Raw genomic sequence first — 25,601 nt, 5'->3', positions numbered from 1 at the left:
ACAACCATGTGTGGCTCATACTTCGTAACATGTTACACCCCTGCACCAGCCAAGTCCTTACCTATTCGAGCGGCGAAACTGCCCCTCCACCACTTTTCGTCAGGAAACATTTGTCGGTTTATGTTGCGTCGTTCAGCGCAAGCCCGGCTAGAGGTTCTGTGGCTGTCTCGAGAGCGCGCCACAGGTGTAGCGCGACGCATATCTTTCTTATATCAGCTGTAAGCAGAGAAGTACTTGCCCAGAGATGTTTGTCACTGAAAACAGCAGTTTCATTTTCTCTCAGCCATTTGATCCACTTGGGCACACGGCCCACCTTGTAAAAGCCCACTTGTTCTTCTCAACCGTTTCATGACGTGTTTTGTCATTTATCACCACAATCTGGCTGTCTGATCATGCACAACATACTCCCAGGACAAAGCGAAGAGAGATCCTGCTACATGGCTTCGAGCAATTTGATTAACCAACAATTTGAGGCTGTAAGTGCTCCATGCCTTCTATTGTGCGACTGTAGTTTATACTCTGCAAAACTAATCCACAGTCCTGGAGGCGAGGGCTAAACAGCGGGTGGCCGCCAAGAAGGAAAGAACAGGTTGTGTGTGCGGGTGAGGAGTGGGGACGGAGGAGGGGGCAAGGAACGGAAGCAAAGAAAAGTAGACATTTACTTTTCTCTTTTTTAAAAAAACATTTTATTCTGTTGTTGGCATGGGTCGCTCCATTTCAGGCCTCGGAGTGCTGTACAAAGTGTTGGGATTAGGCAGCAGGCTTTTCATATTATGAAGATTATAGTAACAGCAACGTTAATTTTAAAAACAATAATCATAGCCTAGTAGCAAAAGTAATCAGAGCAATAATGCAATATCAGCAACAAAACAACAGCAAGTAATAATGTGATTATTATTAAACGTTTTTTCTTAAATAGTACTTGTCACTGCATAATTTGCTTTTTTACCACGCTGTAAACACGGAGTACTGCTACGCACATTCGACCGTTGCACATTGTATTGTATTGTATCGTAATTGCATTTATATAGCGCTTACTACCCGAAAATTGGAGATGTAACACACCGTTTATGACCCCTCCTATTTGCAATTTGGAAAGGATTCTAAAAGTCATTGCATGAGTTGAAAGAATTTTCCAACTCGTAGAAGGGCTTATGTACATAATGAGGAACTTTTTAGTGGTCACAAACCTGTGATTTTGCGACATAAGCTCTTAGTGTAAAAACTGTCTGAAATGCAATTTGTACCTTAAGCACTAAGTCATAAATCTTAAGGCCCCATATGTTTGAATGTTTGCAAGTAGTGACGGATAGTGAATGAAGGCTGTATCCTACATCATCTAATTTACAAATTTGTGATTCATGAAAGTAGTTGATATTCCATACATTTGGGCATTGATTATCCTTTTGTTAAATCCTTTATAGTTGTTTATACAAATAGTGTAGCACTGATTCCATACAGCTAGTACTCAACTACAGAGGCAGCAAGTATAGTCACATGGGTGGGCTGCTACTGAGTCTTAGCACTGCTTATAGTTTCTGCATGTAAATAAGATGAATCCCCATGGACACGGACTTTGGTTGCTGCCGCTGGGGGGAGGAGAACTACATCCCCAAGCATCCACAGTATTTCCGGCCTGGGCCGCGATGGTGATTTGGAGGTGCCATACATTTTTCGTGAAGAGTTCCGCAGCGCGGTGCGCGCCTGGGTGAAGATCAGGCCACTCTCCTTGTGGCCCAGTAGAAATGAGCCCTGCCGTCGCACTTTTCTTCAGGTGCCCTAGTAGGCCAAAGGCATTTACTTCTTAATTGATAATAGGCAAGCGAAAAGTTACAGGGATGTCTATAACCTCTCATAGTACCATCACAATTGACAGCATGTTGGCGAGAGCGCTTGGGGTAATCTCTAATGAAATTGCGTTGGCTGAGCGTAGACTCTCCCTAGATTTGGGTCACCCTCTAATGCAACAATAAGATTAGATTGGCCCTCCCCACCTCCCTGCTGATGCTACAGCCTGCCTAGCTTTTTCTGCCACCAGTTTATCTACTGTTCCTCGGGATAACAATGGGGTTTCTGGCACTGTACCAACTAATGCTCCTACTTTGTTAAACTCACCCAAAGGTTCGTGCACGCGCCATCCTGAGCCTAAAAAGAGGAAACCTGGAGTGGGGGGGAAGGGAGGGGGAGGGGTTTGCATAGGGGAGTTACTGCAGCATCTTCAATTAAACACCAGCCCTTACGAAGATTTGGACAGAGCCCGTTTTTACCTTGAGACTCAAGCATCAAAGAGTGGCCTCCATGTGAAGAAGAATAGGCACAGGGATTGTTAAATAACAATACTAGTATCCAATTTAGCGTGATCTTGGACACAAAAATGAGCCCCATTATAACACGCCTGGACCTGATAGAAAGGCTCCCGACTAGACAACATGAATCAGCTAGGGCATCTAATATTAGGAGTACTTAATGTCCCATGTTACCATTGACTCAATTTAATTGTCATCAAATAAGGGTGGACAGTGCTCCTGCTATAATGGTTAATTTACAGGGGAATTTGACACGAGCTGCTAGAACCCAGGTTATCAATATAGACACCTTCATCCCAGCTGAAGAGACAGTGACTGAGATGAGTAATCATAATGGCCCCTCAAGAGGAGCTCTGGAGTCTATTGTCCCCAGTAAAGATATATTTGATTTACCACCTACAATTTGTCCATTGGTACTGGTCCTTGCTGGTCTTCCTCCCTTCAAGATGGGCATGTCACACCATTGGTATGGTGGTGTCTTCTAGTCTTGAGATTCTTTCTTGCATGCCGTAGATCAAGGCCCCCTGCCTGTTCATCCGCTTGCCCAACTTGTCCATGCGGCCCGCCAATGTGTCAAATCATGCCTCCATAGCACCAAAGACCGCTCAGAGCTCAGTCATTATGGTGGAGATATCACATGGTCTCATCAGTGCTGCCCCAGAGGCCTCCTCCGTATCCAAGTGGAAGCACCGGTTCCCAGCAGGGCTGGCATGGTTGAAGGTGAGCCTTCTCTGTTTGGGGTTCGAACGTCCCATTGCGGGACCCCAGCGAAGTAGAGTTCTAGTTTTATGGCCAGTAGTCTATATACCCAGGGTGTTGTGTACTTTTCCCCCTTCTCTTCCCCTGCTTTTGCCTGCACAAATGGGGAAGGTCCAGTCAGCTATCTTAGACTCAGTTATTCAGGGGAGTGCACCACGGGTGATGCGCAAACCCACCGGGAAGCACAGCAGACTTGCAAGCCAAAGAGAATAGGCGTCAGCAGAGAGTGGTCAGCATGCTGATGTGCAAGGCAGGGCAGACAGTGGGATCCCTCTCGGGTTTAGGTAAGGAGATAAGTAAGGCCTCACATAATGACCAAAGGTGCGCCCAAGGCAAGCCCATCTGCGCCTGTCAGTGGCCCGGAAGCGACCAGCGCCAGTCACTATGCCGGTACGATTAGGGCAAAGACAGCTCGCATTTCTTATAGTCTTCAACAACTGCGGGAGCTGGCCCAAAGTTACACATGCACCACTCTTAACCCCTTTAGCCATGGTCTCCCTGTTACCCATTGCAGTTCGTGTAATATCTGTATTAAAGGCGGGAAGCAATCCCTAAGGGAGTACTCACATAACTAGTCTCCATATTATGGCAGGCCTGATTAATACTTGTTCTCTTTCAAAACATGCCACCAATATTTATGACCTATTGAGTGATGAACACTTTGATGTACTATTCATAACAGAAACGTGGCTTTCAGACTCCTCGGCCCCTACATTTGGTCAGCCATTCCAAAAGGCTTTAAAGTTCTGAGGAAAGACCGCGGTTTAGGTAGAGGGGGCGGCCTTGTAATTATTTACAAGGAGTGTTATACGCTCACCTCTCTGCCCCCCATGGATCTAGTTGAGGCTGAGATTCTGGGCTTCACATTCTCTCTCTCTCGCACCAAAACAATCGGTATGCGGGGCACTCATTTACAGGCCTCCTGGCCCATCAGGAGGGTTTTTTGCCTCTCTCTGCAATGTCCTGACCCCAATAAATCTTAATTTCACACGTTGCTTAGTGCTGGGTGATGTTAACCTTCTCATGGATTGTAAAGAGGCAAGAGAATCTACAATACTTCTGGAGAATCTTCCTGTCATGGGCCTCGCCAAGTCTGTTTTTGCCCCTACACATTTGGTTGGTCACACCCTGGACCAAATCTTCACCTCTTGCCCTCTCGGAGTGGATCCCCCATGCCACTGGTCTGGTCTGACCACTATTTGCTTAGATTTAAATGGCTCCATTATATGAACCCTCCGGCTACGAAAGGCAACTTAACCAGTACGGTAAGGGCTTTTCAGAAAATTCAGCCGGGGGACCTATGTACCTCACTTGAAGTGGACAAACCCGCCTTATCAGGTAATCTGGAGGTGGAGACAACCCGAACAAATAGTTGGTTAGAGACCACAATCCTAGCTATTTCTCCCTTAAGAAGGTCTCAGCAACATCGCCTTGAAATGTCTAGTCTCTGGTACTCCCAGGCGTTAAAAAGGCAAAAGCTAGAATGCAAACATTTAGAAAGGCAGTGGAGAATTTCATACTGTACAAAAAAACTGTACAATGCAAAAATCTGATCTAAAGTAAGTCTCGTAAAATATCATAAGGCGATTAAATTAGCAAAAAAAGCATACTTCGAGGCTAAAATTTCAACTGCTGGCAACTGCTCCAAGGAGATCTTTAAAATAGTCAAATCCTTCACCATGCTTGAAGCAGAGACTAAATCTAAACCATCTTTGCAAAAATGGTGCTAACAACTTGCTAGCACCTTTCAGGACCATATAACCTCCATTCAACTTAGCCTCCCACCTCCAAAAGCCAACAAATGCTTGGATAAAGATAGTACGAAGGGACTCACAGGCATAAGGGAGAGGAAGGAGATAGTCTGGATTTTTCTAATGCCTACCTTCAGTAACACAGTCAGCTTTTTAGACTGTTTCACACCCATTTCAGTGGGAGACACATTTCTAGCCATAAGTCGCCTAAAATCAGGCTCCCCCTCAGATCCGGGCCCTGCCTCTCTCTTAGCTTGTGGGGCAAAGACCATCACCCCACTAGTGTATCAGTTGTCTAATAGGTCCCTGTCATCAGCAAAGATGCCCATGGTTTGGAAACAATCAAAAATTCTATCACTGCAGAAAAAACTACAGGGAGATCCAAATGATCCAATAAACTATCAACCCATCTCTCTTCTCCCAGCCCTAGCAAAAATACTCGAGAAACATGTCAATTAACAGATTTCCGCTTATTTAGAAAGCAATAATCTGTTGCATACGAGTCAATCTGGGTTCCGGCCCAACTATAGTACTGAGTCAGCATTGCTGGAAGTACTCGATTCCATCCGCCTTCGTACAGACAGAGGCTACAGAGCGCTGCTGGTATTACTCGATCTATCGGCAGCGTTGGATCGCATATCTCACTCCATCCTCCTAGCTTGTATACACTCTATGGGGATCACAGGGTCAGTTTGGCAGTGGCCTGCCTCTTTTATGGAAGGCAGAGGTCAAAAGGTTTGGTGCAGCCCTTTTTCCGCCACCTCCGTCAAGCTAAAGGTTGGAGTGCCACAGGGCTCAACGCTGAGTCAGACGTTAATTAATATCTCTCTCTCTCCCTTGGCCTCCCTAGAAGAACTGTAGGGTGCAAAAATAGTGTCATATGCAGATGACACCCAACTCCCTTTTTCCTGGGAGAAGGGTGAGGCCTTCCCTGGTGAGAAAATCCCTGAGTGCTTGAATGCAACATTTAAATGGTTATCCAACTCAAATGTAAAGAGGTTAAGCCTGAGCTAATTTCCTTTGGCCCGGAGGCCAAGACAGCATGGGAAACTTTCTGGCCGAAGAATGCCCCCTCATCTCTATTAAAAAGTCAAGTGGTAAAAGACCTGGGCTTTAAATTCGATGAGCAACTGCCATTTCAGACTCAAATCAACTCTGTGGTTGGCACAGTTGTTGCCCTCCTTCGTGTTCTTAGGAAATTCTTTCATCTACTCTCCTTTCAGGCTAGACAACAGGTGACGCAGGCCTTGATAATCTCAAGGCTGGACTATGGAAATAGCCTGTACGCAGGGTTGCCCAAACACCTGATAGGTTGCAGTTAGTTCAGAATGCAGCAACACGTACCATCTTTGTGCTCCCACGTCACTCCCATGGCTCCAGCCTCCTTCACAGCCTACATTGGCTTCCCGTTAGGAAGAGGTTCACTTTTAAAATATTGCTTCTAACCCAAAAAGCACTTTACGGTACCGGTCCAGGGTACCTTCAAGACAAAATCAAGCTCTACACTCCCCAGAGAAACCTTCGCTCTGAAAATCTCTGGCTGGCCATAGTCTGTTGGATAAAGAAGACGAGGGTGGGGGGCAGATCTTTCTAGGCCCCTTTCTTTAGAATGAGTTGCTACTGACTCTCAGGGCCATAAAGGAAACACTGATCTTCCTGAAAAAACTTAAGACCTGGCTCTTTTCCTCCACTTAGACTCTTCCCCTTTCCTTGCCTGCAGACGGCTTCTATGCTATAGCGCCAGGACACTCCTCGGAGTAACAGTTGCGCTTTATACATTACCTCCATAGACATAGCCACAATACCCCGTCTCGCAGGATGCAGAGACATCAGCCAATATGACAGATACAGAACAACCGTGCACCACATTACGGGTTCTACTCGCATGTTATGATGGATGGCGTGTCTTCCGGGGTAGGGCCAGCCAGAGAGATTAACGCATACACAAACAATACAGTGCGAGAATAAGACAGTTAACAACAAGTCAGATTGAATTGTGTAAGCGATAGAAAACAATGATTCCTATAATGTCGTCCGCAGTCTGGGGGATGACCACAGAAGCGGTTCCCCAGCACAAGCAGCCCCGGACACGTGAGCATTGACGCTTGTAAGGTGTTGTTGCATGATCTGTGTCGTGGTACATGACATCTGCTCTGTGGTAGCTGTGCTATCTTCACAGGCATCGCAGCACAAGCAGCCCCAGCGCTGCAAGGCTACCCAAGAGTTTGGTAATGGGAGGAGGAGGCAGATGGAGTTATTTCTTAGGGTGTGCAGATAGGGTGTGCAGAAGTATGTAGGCCCAGGAGGTGGGTGACTTACGTGGGTAGCAACAAGGTATCAAGGCGGAACGAGGAGGGAGGCCAGAGAGTTCAATGGAGGACGTACCAAGGGCAGATTGTAGCTTCAATTCAGGCCACAGCCCCTGCCTCCGCCAGTGGCCCCCAGCATGTCGTGCCAATGTCAATACTGGTGCACCAGGTAGTGTGCCTCCCCGGGGCCACTGCGGTGCACCACAGTGCAATGAGAGGACCTCGTTGCATCTTGCATCAAACAGGCCCAACACCAGGTTACAGGCAAGCCTTCAGTCGCTGCGCAAATGCCTATGAATCAGTTAAACAGGGAGACGGCACACGTGGTTGTGACGCGGTCAGGACTCCGTCTGGCACTGATCTCCCATCCAGGTTGCATCACTCGCCCCTCATATTGTGGCCAGTTGGTGAGATCTTGTCCTGCCCCAGGCCCATCAGAGCGCTTGTCAAGTTGAATTGGGCCATGGATGGTTTCCGCCCCAATCACGGTAAAGGTACTCAGAAATAAAAGGGGGGCCCTGTATCCTCAGAAGGCTGTGGCCTGATGCAGTGCAGGGGAGATAAGTGGGGTCCCAAAACCCAGCAAGTCACATGTGGCAGCGGGCAGGGCCGTTTATCCTGTGGTGGCCGTGTGACGCACCACCTCTCAACGCCATCACTCACTACACCGCCTTTCCGGACAGCAAAGACCTCTCCGGGCAGGCATAACTCTGCTAGGGGCCTACGTGGCTCCCCAAGCTCCACAAACTTCGGTCAACAATCAGAATTAGAAAAAATAACAAGGTTGAAGAAAAAACAAATAAGGACTGCCCTGCATGGAGAAGTACTACTATAACACCTGAGGGCAGGTACAATACCAGCAGGCCTACAAGTAAGAAATATTCCAGTGATATTTACTGACTTACCTGAATACTTGGAGGGATTCAGCCATATCGGAACTAAATGTTCCAGAGATTGGATGTTCCACTCAATCAAGACTGCTGAACGTCTTAGTCTTCAAGAACTTGAACTGATTAAAGAATTGGAGGAAGCTCTACTAAGTAACACAGCACTTGAGAATGCGCAATCATTACTAACAAAAACTGGAAAAAGAAAACGAGATCTTCAAAAAAAACACTGAAGACCAAAAACGCCAAAAACTTCAAAAAGATTTAACAAACTTTTCTGAAAAAAATACTTATCCATATTTGGACAAAGAATACTACAAGCTCCCGCAAAACACAGGAGCATTAAAAACATACGGAGGAAGAAGTAGGAGATGTTTTTTGACATTCTCAGACCCATCTTCATCAGGAAGCTCAAGTGAAAACGAAGCCAGTTCAAGCAATAACAGCAATCAACAAAGAACCAACTATCAACCGGCTCCTTTTTTAGGCAGAGGAAACAGCCAACCCAGATGCCGTCCACGAGCAAGCAGATGGCACAATCCACGTTCCAATCAATACCAAGGGGAAATCACCACCAGAAGGAATGTCTATCGCTGGTAACAACAAAAAATAAAGACAAAGATGAAGAAAAAGATTGTATTTACAATCTATCCAACTATGAGTTATCAACAAATGAAATGAATGTTTTGCAGAATGGTCTCTCCTTCATCCCTATAGTAAGGCCTGATTTGAATCAAACAAAATTGGAAATAATACAACTGTTCCGCAAAATGCGACTAAAAATTTTCTTCCAGAAAAGAATGGAGATGACTCCACTCAACCCCTCTGGTCTAAAAAATCCATCTACCTTCTTTCCCAACACAACAAACATGCCGGTCGAACTGCTCTCCTTTGAAAAGAACGTACTAAGAGACATAGACAACCTGGATAAGAAGAAAGTTTTCATGAAATGGAACCTTACGAAAGAGCAACAGCAGGCTTTAGATAATCTATCCAAAAACAAAAACTTGATAATTAAGCCTGCCGACAAGGGAGGAGGAATAGTGATTTGGCCCAGAGAGAACTATGAACAGGAAGTACTACGTCAACTATCCGATGAAAAATACTACCGGAGAACCGACGAAGACTGGAATCAAAAAATAAAAGTAAAACTTATGTCCATTGTAAAAACCGGAATTGAAGAAGGCTGGCTCTCTAAAAAAGAATCACAATTCCTTATCAATGAGAACCCGAGGACTCCAATTATGTATGTCCTCCCCAAAATTCATAAGGACCCACGGAATCCTCCGGGAAGACCCATAATCTCGGGGGTGAATTCCATTTTAGAACGACCTGCAAAATATGTGGACACCTTTCTCAAACCCCTTATATGGGATACCCCAAGTTACATAAAGGATACCATGCAAGCAATCAACATGCTGGAAAATCAACCTTTTGATGAAGATAACGAAATATTAGTGACATTGGATATCGTGAGTCTGTATTCAAACATCCCACAAGTAGACGGTATTGAAGCTTTAGAAGTCTTTCTAGAAAAACGACCTAGACCACACATTGTACCCACCTCTTCGATATTACAGCTAGCAGAAATATGTCTAAAACACAACTTTTTTACATTCAATGACACACAATTCCTGCAAACCATGGGTACAGCTATGGGTTGTCCCTTTGCGCCGGAAATGGCTATAATGTTTATGGCCCTATTCGAAGATAGGTGGATCTACAATAACAACCCCCACGATGGACACATTAAAATCTGGCGTCGATATATCGACGATGTGTTCATGCTATGGAGAGGGAACGAAGAAGAACTTGGTACATTTGTGACATGGCTCAATGACAGAAATCAAAACATCCAATTCACCATGAATTCCAATAAAAACTAGATGAATTTTCTCGACATCCTGGTGAAACATGAAGGTGGTCATCTGTATACCACACTATTCACAAAAAAAACTGACAGAAACACTTTTTTACATTTTTCAAGTTTCCACCAGCGCAATCTACGTGAGAATTTACCGTTCAGCCAATTCCTAAGGATAAGGCGTAATTGCTCAAAGCAGGAAGATTACTTTAAGAACGCGACAGAACTTCTTGAAAAATTGAAAATACGAAACTATCCGAAAAAGCTTCTGAAGAAAGCATTGAAAAGAGCTTGGTATACTCCTCGTGAGTCTCTCCTCACTCCAAAAGACAAGAAGGAAGATACACCACTGGTCTGTGTAACAACATTCTCAGGATGCACCAATGAAATACAGAAAATCATCCGAAAAAATTGGAATACAGTCAAGGATTTGTCACCATTCAAACAAATACCTATATTCGCTTTGAAAAAAAACACGAGCATAAAGAGAAGCTAGTACGCGCAAACACAACCATGCCAAAATCAGAAACCACTTTACGAACTATGTGGTCACTGCCACCAATTAAAGGACACAGAAAATGTGGGAACTGTACCTCGTGCGAAAGCACCCTTGAAGGAACAAAATTCTCATATGGCACCAAGTTCATTAATCATGAAAACTTTACGAACTGCAACACCCACAATGTCATATATTGTGTGGTTTGTCCGTGCTCATTAGCATATATCGGAAAAACGTCCCAAGCTGTCAAAAACAGGATCTTTCAACACAGGTCACGAATCAGATGCAGGACACCTAATGCACCCATGGTTGCACATTGTATTGAAAGAAATCATGGTCCTAATGAAATAAAATGGACAGTATTGCGCCATATAAAAGGAAATAATACAGAATCTCGCCTATCCAAGACAGAAGCCAAAACTATAATGCTCTTGGGAACAATCGAAAACGGTTTGAATGAGATGACAGAACTCGGAAATATACTATAGAGCATTTGTACACATTGTTTTCTTCCACCTCTCAAATCTCCGGGCTAATCCTTGAAGTACAATGTGTACTAAAATATGATGATTATTGACAAGACAAGCTAGAAATATCATTAGAGCACCACATATATATAAAAAAACTTATCGAATGTGCCAAAAAGCTCCGAACGTTTGAAGAAAAAAAAGTTGCCTTCATGTAAAAACCGGAGAAAAATGAGCAAGTCCGTCAATACTAAGAGAACGCTAGTAAAACTTTATCAAAAAAAACATCTCCATAGCAACACTGACGCGAGGCCACAACACGGACAAAAGAGAGAAGGGCTTGAATTAAAAATCACCCGTGCAACAGGAACGACATGACGTTGGACGTCGGTACGTCACGCACACGTCAAACCAATCAAAAGAGCCAAGCACGGAAACACCAGAAGCTCCACAACGGCGAGGACGCGGAGAAAACGAGCGGCAAGAATATGAAAATTGAAGATCCCCTCTCTTCCGAAAAGTAAGTTCTAACGGACTACAGAACTAGATGTTAAGACTAACACCACAAAAGGGTGTGGGACGAAGGTTCACAGATAGGAAACCAGAATAGAACCCTAGCCAGCATTGCCACAATACGTTCTAACGATAAGAGCAGGGTGCAGGACCCCTATTATTCAAAAGAAACTATTTGTCCCTCGCACATACAAAGGACCCTTTTCACCAAAAGAAACTAACTATCCCCCGCACATAAAAAACAATCAGACCCCCGTTTCCTACACAGTAGGTGGAGGTACCCAAGTACGGGTTAAATGCTTGTCAATAATGTAGAAACGAGTCGCCTTTAGAGCAACCACTAAAACAAATGTCTTTTTCTAAAAAACTTCAATAGTTACCGGAAACCATAGGAACAGACAGAGCGGAAGTCAGAACGGAATCGAATCAGCATTCCCTTCAACTCGGAACACATCCGGGTAGGTTCTCATGCACACAAAAAACATTGAAACCGGCTTGTAACATTATGGAGATGTTGTAAGCCTATTTAGACAACCTTGTCCTAACAAAGATACATATATCCCTACAGGACAAAGAATATTACCAGTCCAAGATAAATTTGCACAGTAGAAATCACGGTACGTAAGTTCACTTTATGTGACCTTTTACTAAGACGTATTATAAAGAATGCACACTGTAAATAAGACACACTGTCACCCATACAGGAGAAAGATGTCCACCCAACAATACTACAAGCCCTGAAGAAGACCTTACCAAGAACTCACAGGTCCACACACGAAGGTCGAAACGCGTAGGCAACAGACACGCAGAGAACCAGAATATACAGGGAAAGTTAACAAAGTGTCTTTGCTTCCCCAGAACAGGAAACATAACAAATATAAGGTTCCCTCATAAAAGTATTATAACGAGTGTTTCTGACCCTGCTTAGGACCAAAAAAGACTAAGAAATTTGAGGACCATTTTATTTAAGGTCCCTAAGATGTAAATAGCTGGACAATTTCGTACTGTATTGCGAAGAAAAACTAACCAGTGGAGATTTAATTTGCACAAACGTCACACCATTTGTCTTATGTTTATGTTTTTGTCGAAATGTGTAAATATTATGTACAGGATAAATGTGTGAATAATGTAAGATATAAAGAAGTCTAATGATGAAGAGTTGACTCTGTTTAAAGCAAATGTAAAAAAGAAAAATAAGATTGATATTCTCAGTCAATAAAAAGGACTGATTGACAAAATAACGTGGTGATTTATGGGCTCAGAGGCAAACATATATGTATATAGGTCCCCAAGCTGTCTGGTCACCCCAGTGGCCGCAGCACAGTTCCCACACAGCAATGTGCCTTGGCCAGGCCCCCAGCAGCACTCCGGTCACGGCTCAGAAAGGATAAGTGGGTACAGGGCGATCCCGGGAATGCGACCATGCATGCGGTAACTGCGATTGAATCGTTGTGTTGAGTATGAACACCGGATAGCTGGGCAGCAGCGTGGAGCCTTTCTGAGGAGCGCCCACCATCTTGGCCCGGTAAGCCATGCCCCTTCCATGGTCTCTGTTGCTGAGATATGCTATCAGAAAGTAAAGGCAAAAGAGAAAGACAAATTTATGGGAACTGCTAATTCCATCAGCAAATGTTAGCCCCCGCAAACTGTGCTTTTCTCTGTGTAGTAAATAAGGTGTTTAGAGTGTGCTGGTGTTGTCAATATCCTAACATATTGCTACTGGATTAAAAAATAAAAGTTTCCTTTTGATATTGTTTTGTGGCAAGTGATAAAACATTGTTTATCATGGTTAAAAGCATCTTGATATTATATTGCACATTTGAAACATTTTATTTTAGTAACACTCTTAAACTACTTTGTCTAGGAAAAATGGGACAGTATGACCAGAAAATGGAGGGACAACACTTTGGTTCAACTTGTACGCCTGTTCCTCATTGATGAGGTAATAATTTATTAGCTTTTGTTTTGAAAGTGAAACTATTTTTGAGCTGTTTATTAGGGATACAATTAAATCCAGCATAGAACTACTGCTAGGCAGAGGTACAGTGCACATTGCATGTGAACTAAAAAGATAGTGATCCCTATCTCTTAACTGGCTAAGTCTCTAGTGGAATTTGCTACTACCACATGCTCCTTTACAGATAAATTCACATTCAACATTTTGTACTTGTTTCCAAAACCTGTCTACAATAGTTGAGACAATGTTGCATATTATGGTATGTTAAACATATGTTGAATGATTGAGAGATGATTGTTTAGATGAACTGGAGGCTTATTATGAAGGAGAGAAATGGCTTTCAGTGCGAATTGAAAGACCTAAGGATTGTAATGTTATTAATCTGTAGAAGAAGCTGGCCGGTGCCCTACAAATTGATATGCATAAGAGAACTCAGCAAATGTAATAATAAAATGCCCTCTTCCCAACAGTGAACAACGTGAATATATTATGTGGAATATGTGCTCATAAGAACCAACTGCAACACCTCTTTTCAAACATTTTTCAGAATTGGGGGCACCCCAATTTAAATGTCTCTCTAGCATTGGATATTTAATAGAATCAGATGTGTGAATCATTCCTTGTGTTCAGATTGGGAATCACATGTATTTTTAAAGCAGTAGTTAACAGTGTTACAATGGCCATAGGCCCACAGCCAGGGTTTGTTTTGTAGCCCATCCATCTCATTTGAAACAACCCAAAGTTCAGGCTATGGGGTGGAAAGCCTGAACTCTCTACTCCTCTCAGAGTACCACCATTGATTAGATTTCTACTGTATGTTATGTGTGAGGGAGTCCCTGGAAAGAACTCTACATTTTACTATCTCAAAGCTCACCTTTACTGTATTTTGACTATTTTGTCAAACCCGGATTTAATCCAGCCTTGGTTTCAACTTCAGCCAATCATAGTTGTTTCTAGGGTTGCTATACTTCAGCTGGCCTAGGGGGTCATCACTAGCTGTCACAATGGCAGAGAAGGAGATATCTCTCTTAAAATCCTGCTCAGACTGTTGACAAAAGTTTTATACAAATGAGCCACACAACCAGTGCAACTGAAATAATTTTACGAGGCCATGCAACTTATCTTTGGTGGCTGGACCTCTCTAGAGTGCCTTCAGGCCCCACGGGTTCTGAAGGGGCCCCTGCTGGTCTTCTGCTGGCAGCTTTGCCTTCGGTGTCAGTTGGGCCCCAGGGATACATTGACGGATCCAGAGTGGCGCCGGACAAGCGACCTCGACTTTCGACCTCGACTTTCCCGGCAACTGCTCCAGTACCGATGCCCCGGTGACACCAATGCCCAGTGGTGACGCCACCCCATCATCATTCCTGACTCTGATACAGAGCCAGATCGGCACTGTCTGACGCCTGCGCTGAATTGGAGCATACCCCCCATATTGGAGCCAGCGCCTTATTCCTACGACAGGCCTAGTTTGGGTGATAAGTGGGAGGAGTCTGTGAACCTTTATACTTATCAAACAAAAGAGAGCTAAGGACACCTGGTATGGGGATCTGGCGGATGCCAGTGGCCTGAACACCTCCCCAGACACTGGCCTGGTCTCTCTTCCTACCCAGGAGGGTGCCTCATTTACTACGTTGGTGCAGAGGGCGGCTTCGGTCCTGGACCTTACGCTGCCCTCAGTAGTTGTCAAGATTAACTTCTCGGCAGAGTTGCTTCAGCTGGGAGTTGCCCCCACAGAAATATTACTCCCATTTAATGAAGCCCTTACAGATGTCTTTATCTGGGCCTGGTCCACATCCTGCACAGGGGCTTCTGTGCACAGGATGATTTCACACCACCATTGCTCCTTTCCAGGGGACCCCAGTTTTCTCATTCAGCACCCCACCCTGAAGAGTTTAGTGGTCTAAGTCTTCACATCTAAAATTAGCCCTGGCACATTCCCTACCACCCCACCGTACAGGGAATCCAAAGGGCTGGATACCTTCAAGAAGAGGATGTTCTCTTCCTCCATCTTGGCATTGCCGTTGGTGAACACCATGTGCCTTTTGGGCTGATAGTCCCATGCGATCTGGGACTCAGTTGCTCAGGTTCTACCTTTGTGACATAAGCCACCTACCTGGATCCCAGATGATTCCAATGGGGCGGCAATGCTAGTTCCCGAATCCTCCTGAGACTTGCCCTCAGTTTACTGTAGGAGACACTGCTCTGGTGACAAATCCCAGGGGGAAGGGAGTTGGAATGGAGAGAGTGGGTAGATCAAAGATGCTGTGGCTCGTCTACTCAACAGCAACACTGCCGCTGGCATTCACACCAGTCCAATTAATGCTACCGGCAGATATGATACCTATAAACAAACAAATAATAAGGCTGTAGTCCAGTATTAACTCTATCTCTTAAGATATCACCTCATGAAAGCTTTTCAAATCTCAACCAAACTTTAGTTTTGTTGTTGTTTTGTTTTCATTTAGATTGTCCTTAGATGCCCCTTCATCATACTTTTCAAAACTGTAGTGAGTATGATTTCAGCATCAAACCCACAAGCAAATTTGGATGGGGTTAGCTTCACTCAAGTACTCTCTGGTAGAGCCCTGCCAACAGTATGTACAAGTTGAACAAAAACACTGATTACCTTTGTTTGCAGCACGATGTTGCGACTGAGCTCAGCGTGTAGTAATGTAAAGTCTGTTAATGTGTCTCCCCTTTTCTTCTTGTTCTTTATTTCATCCAGGTGTGAGACGTTCTTTGCGGTGAGGTTGAATCTGGAGGATCAAGGGAGCTGGCAAGACAGAGTCCTGGAAGCCAGGAAAAAGGGAAGAGGCAGGCAAAGAGGTTAAGTGAAGTGGAGGAGTGTGGGCAGTCTTTAAATAAGACTGCTTAAGAACTTTCAGAAAGGTCACATTCAAATTTTTTGTAACAAGGAACAGGTAAAGATAATTAACTTGATTAGGTTTCCTTCTAGAAGGTGCTTTAGAAAGTCCACAAAGAGGTCACGTTCTAATTGCTTATAGAAAGAAGTAGGTGCAGATGATTAATTTAATGAGGCTGTCTTCTAAAAGGTGTTTTAGGATGTTCACAGAGGTAGCATTCTAACTGCTTATAGCAAGGAACAGGTTCAGAGGATTAATTTGATGAGGGCTGTCTCCCGGGAGTTTCACATTGAGGTCATCTATGCCGGTTGCTTGATGCTTATTCTGGTGGATTTTCTGGATGTTTCCATGGCACCTGAAACCTGACCTTGCATATACATGGTAAAACATTTGTAAAAGCTATTAAGCCTTTTCAAACAAAACGTGGAACGCCAGAGCTAGCTGTTACCAACAGCATGTAACAGGGTACAGGACGTTTGTTCATTCATAAGTGTTGGGAGGAATGAAATGAGTCATGCCGGTATATTGTGATAGTCAAGAGAGAGGAGTTGTGGCAGGAATCCTGACAGTCGCCCCTCCCAAAGGCAGTCTTACAGGTCGTGGTTTGGTGGGGATGAGGGCATTAAATCGTCTCACCAGACTGGGGTCATGAACCAAAGACGTGCTTCCCAGGAACGCTTTAAAGAGTCATAACCCTTCCAATCCATTAGGTAATATAGTTCCCTGAGATCATTTAGAGTCCAGGATACTGTGAACTTCGTACTCTTGTTGGCCATTAATCAGAACGGGTAGGGATGGGGTATCCTTTCGTATGGCGGGGTTTTATGGCTTGATCAGTGAAACATGAAACACTGGGTGGACAGTGTATTCAGGGGGAAGCCATAGCTTGATGGTGACTGGATTAATTATCTTGATAATGCCATAAGGACCTATAAACTGTGGTCGTAGTTTCCTTCTGCCTTCTGGTTGTAGGTGTTGTGTTGATAAACATACCCTGTCTCCTTCCTTGTATATAGGTGCTGGGGTTCTATGCTTGTCAGCTTGTGACTTCATGTTCAATTTGGCTTTTGCTAAACGTGTCCTTTGCGTGTTTTTGAATCTCATGCAGTTGTTCTAATCTTTCTTTAGCGTAGTAGAAACTCCTGATATATAAATGGGAAGGGCCAGAGGATGTTGTCCTGACATGAAGAAGGGTGTAAAGTTTGTGGCTGAGTGGGTGCTGTTATTATAAGTAAATTCAGCTAGGGCTAAGTGCTGATGCAATTAGCCTGTGTATGTGGATAGTAAACATCTTAGTGTAGTTTCTAGAGATTGGTTGACCTGTTCAGTTTGCCTGTCGGTGTGTGGGCGGAAGGCATATCACAAAGCTGCTTCTGTTTCTAACTTATCGCTAAGTGTTCTCAAAAATTAAGATGTGAATTAAACTCAGCGTTCGGAACTGATTTTAGTAGGTAGACCATGCAGTCTTATGATATGTTCAATGAATATCTGATGAAGTTCTGCAGCGTTGGGTATCTTTTTGAGGGGGATGACATGTGCCAATTTTTATAACATGTTGTAGGAAAGTAGGATTTGCTTTCATGGTTACCCCCACTTTGTGCTGGTGTCAGTATGTTTTTTTACTAGTCTGGCTGGGATCCTCCTAATCAGGACCCCAGCCATTGTGCTTGCTCCCTAAATTTCACATGGTAAGTACTTTGGTACCTCCACAATTGCCTACTGGTGTACCCTTGTAGGTCCTTATTATATGGTACTAAGATACCCAAGGCATAGGTACACCAGGAGTCTCCAATGGGCTGCAGCATGAGAGACCACTCAAACTGTGACTACAGGTCTGTTGTTGCAGCCTGTGTAAGCTGGTGCTAGCATCACTTCCGACATATATACGTTTCTTATATCTGAGGTCACTACACTTAAAACCTATGTCACCTCTAAGGCAGGCCTTTCAATCCTGAAGGCAGGTTGCAGGGTTATAAGTGTGAGGGTGCCCTGCATGAGCAGGGCACCCCCTTCAAATTCCGGAGTCGATTCTCCAGGCTTTGTAAGTGCAGCCAGACATTTTTATACATATAGTGGCCATGCGTCATTAAGTGATGGCTAACTATATATTGACTGTCCCGAATATGGGTATGTTTGTTATCATTCATGTTGGAATCATACCCCAACACAGTTACTGGTGTTGGAGATACGATACAATGCACTGGGGAGCTCCTCCGTAAAGCCCTCAGTACTCCCTGTAACAGTCTTCCAGAGTCTGCCAGCAAGCTAATGCTGCTGCCGACCCCAAACACAATTCTGCACACCTGCTGCTGAGCTCAAGCATGGGAAGGTAGATCAATAGGTTTCCTGTCACGCGAAGGTGTGACTACCTCCCAGACAGGACTTAGTATATTGGACTGGGGTAAGGGTGCTTGCCAGCGCCGACCTTATGGCTTTGAAGGGGCACGTTTGGTGCCCTTCTTGCACTATGTATTGTGCTTATTTACCTCTTGCTATTGAAGTATTCTTGTGTATTTGTGTCGATATCTCCGGGTAGGAGATATACCAGTGTTAGTGAGTATTGTGTACTAAATAGACATATTTTATAACCATGCTGTGTGGTTCATTTTCGTTTAACCTACACTACATGATTATATCTGGTAAAACAAGCTGCTTAACACTCCTGGACTAAGCCTGAAGGCTGCTTTCCACAGCTACTACCTATAGAGCTTTCTATGGTTGTCTAAGTCCCCTAAAATCACCATAAGGGTTGTCTAGATTAGTGCAAGTTGTTTCACTTAAATAATGGGGCACCATATACTAAGCCAGCCTCCTACAGTCGGGTACCAGCCAGGACAGTTGATGTGGTTCTTGGAGTCTGTGGCACCCAGAGCCCTTCATAACAAATGGACTGGGCCTTATCCTATTTTGGAAAAGCAAGAGGAAGTATAAGAACCCCAAGGACCCCTCACAGGGTCATCAATGTTAACAGGCTCAAGCTACACCATGACAGGCAGGGCAGACATCATGATGCTGATGGTGACAAATGAAGGAGAGGAAGAATATTATGATCCTCTTCCTGACTTACTTTCATCAGATGCCCAAGAGGATACAGGGGAAGGAGTAGTTCTCCCCATCACCTTCACAGATCAGCAACAAAAGAAATACTATCAGTTACTGAAGTAGTATGCTGGGTTGTTGTCACTGACCTCTGGTCTGACAACTTGATTTACCCATGATGTGGACGCTTGTGAAGGCTAGCATTAAGGTTGAGCTTGGCAAGATGCTAGAGTTTTAGATGATAGAGCCCTCTAGTAGTCCTTTGGCCAGCCCAGTGGTAAGGGAGCTCAAACTGAATCCCAAAGGAGGGAATCCTGAAATGAGGTTTTGTTTAGACTATAGAAGCCTAAAAGCAGTCACCAAGACTGATGCCTACCCCATACCAAGAGCTGATGAGCTCATTGATAAGTTGGGGGCTGTAAAATATCTGATTAACTTTGACCTGATTTCAGGTTATTGGCAGATAGCTCTCACACCAGTAGCCAAGAAGAGATCTGCTTTTACTACATCTGAAGGCCACTCTCAATGCAAACTGATGCCATTTGGGTTAGAAAATGCACCTGTCAACTTCGAGACATTGGTGAATAGAGTACTTTCAGGCTTCAAATGTTTCTGTGCAGCATATTTGGATAATATTGCTGAGGATCACCTAGTCGACTTCAAGGAAGTGCTTCAGGCCCTGCAACAGGCAACCCTGAATATCAAGTCAATTATGTGCCAGATAGAGCAAGGATCTGTTGTGTACTTGGGCCACCAACTGGGTTGAGGCCATTTACGACCTCTGCATCCCAAAATCCAGACAATTCTGGCTTGTGAAGCTCCTTAGACTCAGACCCAGAGCATAGCCTTTCTTGGCCTGGCTGGGTACTTTAAAAGGCTTGTTAAGGGTTATGGTACCATAGTGGCACAACTAACAGAACTCACCTACAAGAAGCAACCAGAATTATTATCTGGACTTAGCAGTGTCGAAAGGCTTTTGAAACCCTAAATGAATCTTTGTGCTCAGTAGCTGTCCTAAAAACACCTGATTTTAGCAAGGGGATCATTGTCCAGACAGGTGCTTCTTAAAATGAGGTTTGGCCAGTGTCGTCACAAGTGAATAATTTGGGCCATGGTCAATCAGTTGCTTTCATCATTTGGCGACTCCTCCCCAGAGAACAGCATTGGCTTGCCTTTGAGAGAAAAACGTTTGCTGTGGTCTGGTCCCTGAAGAAGCTGAGAATCTACATTTTTATGGCTCACTTCAGAGTTCAAATTGACCACAGACCTCTCAGGTTGCTGATGCAGATAAAAGGAGAGAACTCCGAACTGTTAAGGTGATCCATCTCCGTAGAGATCATGGAATTTAAAGTGGAGCACAGACCTGGAACTGACCATGCCAATGCAGATGGCCTTTCCAGTTTCTTACACTAGATGATGATTACCAGGATAACTTGCTTATCACCTTTCGTCGGGGGGAGAGGCATGTAAGAAAATAACTTTTTATGTAAGATCACCCCAACATTTTGGAGAGATATTGTTGGTTTTTGGACAGGTGCAATGAGGCCTTCTAACCAGAGCTCAGTGCCATTCCCCTGACTCTTAGGCATGTCTGTTTGATAGGCTTATTCCTAAATGGCACAAGATAAAATGCTGCTATGTCACTAGTCTATGCTAGTAGGGATCCCCAGGGCCTCTAATTTAATATGTCCCCTCATGGACTGCCACTCTTATAGTGCCACCCTGAGTGGGACAAGGTAAAACAAGACACCCAGGGGGATATTCTCAAGAACATGTGATAATCATTGCAAAATTAGCTTAATGCAACTTTGCAGTCTATCGTGGGAGAACAACACCGTGGTATTCCCAAGCCGGAGGTACCATGGGATAGGCCCACGATAACGTGACAAGTGTCTGCGAGAACGTCAACGCGACGCCACAAAAATGCGAAACACAAACTCAAAAAAAGCTGCGATGAGGCCAATTGCGATACAAAAATCTGCGAAAACCAGCGACAGACCTGCAATTCCCACGCGTCATGCGGGAAAAAGCACTATAAACGCAACAAAAAACAAAAAGGGACAAAAAAGAAACTGCGTAGCACCATGGATGCACCCGGATCGAGTGCAGAGACCAACGCGAACCCCACAAGCCCCACAGACCCCCTGCAAGGAATCACGTGGTCGGGGAAGGCCAAGGAGAAGAGGAAGAGGCAGACAGGGTGCAGTCCGCAGGAAAACCAGATCAGCGTCACGGACAGAACACTACCATCCACTGAACGTCAACATGACAAACGTGAATGCAGGCGGAGTGTCGAGGAGGTCTATGGAGGAGGACAAGAGGTGCTGGCAAGATGTGAAAAGCCAAACCAAGCACATAGCCACTGCCAACAGGAAGGCAGCAACGGCGAGTGGAGGTGGGAGTCCTGTGCCACAGGAGGAGCTGGAAGAAACGGAGGCCACAGTCATCAGGGTGGTGACGGCGCAAGGAGTTGGGAGTCCAGACACCGACACAACATCAATAGGGTGAGTAACGACCAGGGACTGGGGGGACTGGGGGAGATGGGCACAATTTCACACATGCACAATGATGTGTAGCACACTGCAGACCCACAATGACCCTGGATCATGTCCCTGATCCCCGTGGCACACTGCAGCACACACACTTAGTAATAACAGCACATCCTACGACAATGTGGCACAAAGTGCAACACCAACACTGCAGAACAGAAGACACAACTGGGTCCGCTCATGCGCAGAAACAGTCTAACATAGCAGTAAACTGTGAGATGGAATTGTACGTGTACAACCTCACATCCGTCATGTAGTCCAAATGTCCACTGTCCCGCATCAAATATTCAGCACCTCCCATACAGTCACAATGTACATTGTCATATAGTCTGCATGTAAACTAGAACAATGCGCCAACATACATGTCAACACAATGTCAACATACATCTCCCCTTCACATTGCAGAGGGACAAATAACACCTCCAGCAGAACAGACCAGACAACTCATCAGTGATGCTGGAGAGGACCACCACACCTTCAACACCAATGCCATACAACAGCCCATGGACATCTCAGGCAACCCACCCCCAGGAGAAGGGCAGCCAAGCCACACAGAGGAGACCCCAGCCCCTGCACAGACCACATAGCAGGAAGCACCCCCACCACGGCTGGCTTCCAACACTTCACCTAGGCACACATCGCATTCCAATGCCAGGTGTCAGAATGCCAAAAGGAGGTGGCTGAACAGGTGCGGGCGGGGTCAGAGCTCATGGAAGCTGAAGTAGATCACATATGTGGGTGTTCAAGTCCCATCAGGGACCGCCTACACGCCACAAAGAGGACCCACACTGCGACAGATACACATGCATTTGCACATTTCCTGCAATGAACCACGCCCAGAGCCGCGGAATTATCATTCACATCCCCACGCTGGACCTCCGTATGACGGCCTAGTCCACTCCTCTTACGTATTGAGTGGGTGACGACAAAGCTACATGTCCAAGGTCTTACCCGCTGCCAGCGGTGACATGGTTGCGTCCGCTGTACACAGCAGAATGTAATGTTGTAGGCCCTGGGGCCCTCATGCACACATCATGACCACACAGACACACACAGATAGTTTGTGGAACTGGCTACGGGCACGTGCGCCCGCCCCCTTTATTGGCAGGGTCACATGTACAGTGACGCCTGTGCTGGATGGGTGTGGGCTGAGTGTAAGCCACCCCGCACGGAGTGGGTGGTGTTGGTAACAACTTGAACAGTGAACACCATTAAAACGGAAACAGAAAACACCAGCATTACACAGACAACTGCGGAGCATCATGGTGGTAGCTGGAGCAAGTACAGAGGTCACCCAATCTGCAAACAGAAGTGTCCGTGAGTTGCAGTGCACTGCGGTTGGGACACTAGAGCTGAGCTTGCTCATGTGAAGAAAATGTCTAGGATTGTATCCCTTCTGGTTATTCCTGATGCAGATGCAGTGGGGTGTGTTACACATGCATCATCTTCCTCATTATCGTCCCAGGTCTCCCACACTGCTTGAGGTGACATTGCTGCATGAGCTCACCACAGCACACAACTTATTCAGAAATGGTCCATGAGTCGTGGTGCACTGAGTTAGTGGCACCTGGAGTGCTGAGCAGGCTATCAGGCAGATGATGGCATCCATGACAGGTGTGAGCAACTCCGTTATTCTGCCAGTACAGCTGTTTCAACTCAAGTAGTTTGCGTTTGGAGGTGGTTCTGGCAGTGGTGGCGTGTGCCTCCTGCGGTGATGCGACATCCGGGCCGGTCAGAACTCGATTTGAGGTGTGAGCCCTGGTGGACCGCAGTTGAGGCCGGAGGCAGCAGACAGCGCAGGGCCACAGACACATGGCGTTGATCACCCCAAGGCCATCATCTCAGACGCCATCCAATATCTCACCGGACAGGGTCCCTGAGTTGAGCTGCACAGAGTTAGTGACCCTGGATGCCTTGCGGCCGACACAGGCACACAGACGGTGACTTGTGGTGCAGTGAGATGGGCCACTCTAGCTGAGCGGGTCCTCATCTAGGTCCGAGGTGAATGTAGCAGAGGGTTGAGGGGGACAGTGGAAGGTGTCCTCCAGAGCATGATGCAGAGGGTAGAAGCCATCCGGAAGCAGCAAATTGAGAAGTGGAATGCTACAGCCTCGTTTTCACCCATAAATCAGTATCACCGACATGATTGTGAAGACAACCCCCAGTCCATAGACTCAGTCATCACCAAAGTTCAACCAGAAAGTGTCCAGGGCTGTCGGGGAACAGACTTAGTGGCACCGGAGCTGAAGGGGTATGCAGTCTGCGATGAGGCCAGTACAATGATATCAAAGCTTCCATAAATAAATTAAGACTGAGTTCCCAATGTGTGACCTACTCGACCGCAGTGTGGGCCCGAGGCAGCGGTCAGCAGGGGCCCACAGCCACGTGTCGTTGGCTCACGATGCACAGAGTTAGTGACACCAGAGCAGTTGTTGGCAGTGTTCGATCACCTCCGTAACGAGGATCCTTTTTTCCTCCGGACTGAACCACGTCTTCCTCATACTCCTCTCCATGCGTTCCATGAAATGAACTCTGCCATACACAAATCAAGACTCAGTTTCAACTGTGTGACCTACTCGACCACAGTGTAGGCCAAAGGCAGTAGTCAGCAAGGGACAACAGACAGGTGGCATGCGGATGCTATGCACAGAGTTGGTGGCACCACATCGAAGGGAGTACAGTGTTATAAACTCTGCCATAAAGTGTGTACTCTGCCATTGCGTAATCAAGACGAAGTCACAGATGTGTGACCTACTCGAGCGCAGTGTGGGCTGAGGGCAGTAGTCTGCAAGGGCCCACAGACACTTGTGGTCAGAATGCCATACACAGACTTTGTGACACCACTTCGAAGGGAGTATAGTGTCATCAAATCAGCCATAAATATGTACTCTGCCATTGTGTAATCATGACTCAGTTCCAAATGTGTGACCTACTTCTCCACTGTGTATGAGGGTGGAGTACGTCAACGAGAAAGGAGGACTGCGGGCCTTGCTCTAGGAGGCCGTGATGGTCTGAGCATGCTGCCAAGGTTGCGGGCCTCGGGCTTGGAGGTTGCATCGGCACATGGTGGGCCCTCCTTGATACACGCCATTGTAGACAGGTGAGCTGTGAGGCCTGGCTTTGCAGGGGCGGGCAAGACGGGTTCGGGGACCAGCGGCCCAGGGTACAGCAGGCACACAGGATCGCAGGCAACTCCATTCACGACGACGGCGTTGGCCTCGTGGCAGGGTGAGAGGCGCTGCCCTGGCAGAGATGTTGGGCATTCCAGAAGAGAACCACACCCAGGGCTACGTGCTTTTTATTTACACCCCTAAACTGGCCTGGTGTATGCCGGGACAGCCCACTCCGCTCACGCTAACAGTGGGGGACGTAACAGGCTACATTTCAGCGATCTTCTCCACTGGCTGGGGTGACATGGTTGCGTCCACTGTCTACTACACTCCATACACCAGCGGTGTATGTCGAAATGGATATGGGTGTGGTCTGCACACTGCAGTCTGTCGAGCCCATTTCCGCCACACTTGGCATTGTGTACATTCTCATTCATGGGTCACTTGCCTCCTACGCACATGCTTAATATCCACCCCTCCCCACAATCTGCTATTGTTCTTCTAATTGATTTTTGAACGCAGTATACCGTTACGTCCACAGGACCCATCTGATTGTGTGGAAATAGGTTCACCAAAAACCCGAGGTACCCAGAGCGAATAACTGAGTTGCGGCTTGCAATGGTTTTTCAATGTTTTCCAGGTATAAAGCGATTCATTTGGCAAAATATAAAGAGTGAGAGAAAAAGTATTAAGGAAACCTATGTATTTCGGAAATGGTAACAAGATA

The 25,601-nt window shown here is 45.7% G+C and overlaps 1 protein-coding gene across 1 annotated transcript in view; it reads left to right on the top strand.

Moving 5' to 3' along the window:
- Positions 1-25,601, top strand: part of HFM1 (helicase for meiosis 1) — a 3,754,865-nt gene that overhangs the window by 860,717 nt on the left and 2,868,547 nt on the right. The window contains exon 9 of the mRNA XM_085599940.1: positions 13,220-13,297. Coding sequence (XP_085456066.1) covers positions 13,220-13,297 — 78 coding nt within the window. The remainder of the gene's footprint in view (positions 1-13,219; positions 13,298-25,601) is intronic.

Source organism: Triturus cristatus, chromosome 4_2 (assembly GCF_964204655.1).
Source record: "Triturus cristatus chromosome 4_2, aTriCri1.1, whole genome shotgun sequence".
Lineage (NCBI taxonomy): Eukaryota > Metazoa > Chordata > Amphibia > Caudata > Salamandridae > Triturus > Triturus cristatus.
The sequence above is the reverse complement of the archived record's forward strand: the minus strand, read 5'-3'. Positions and strand labels throughout refer to the sequence as shown.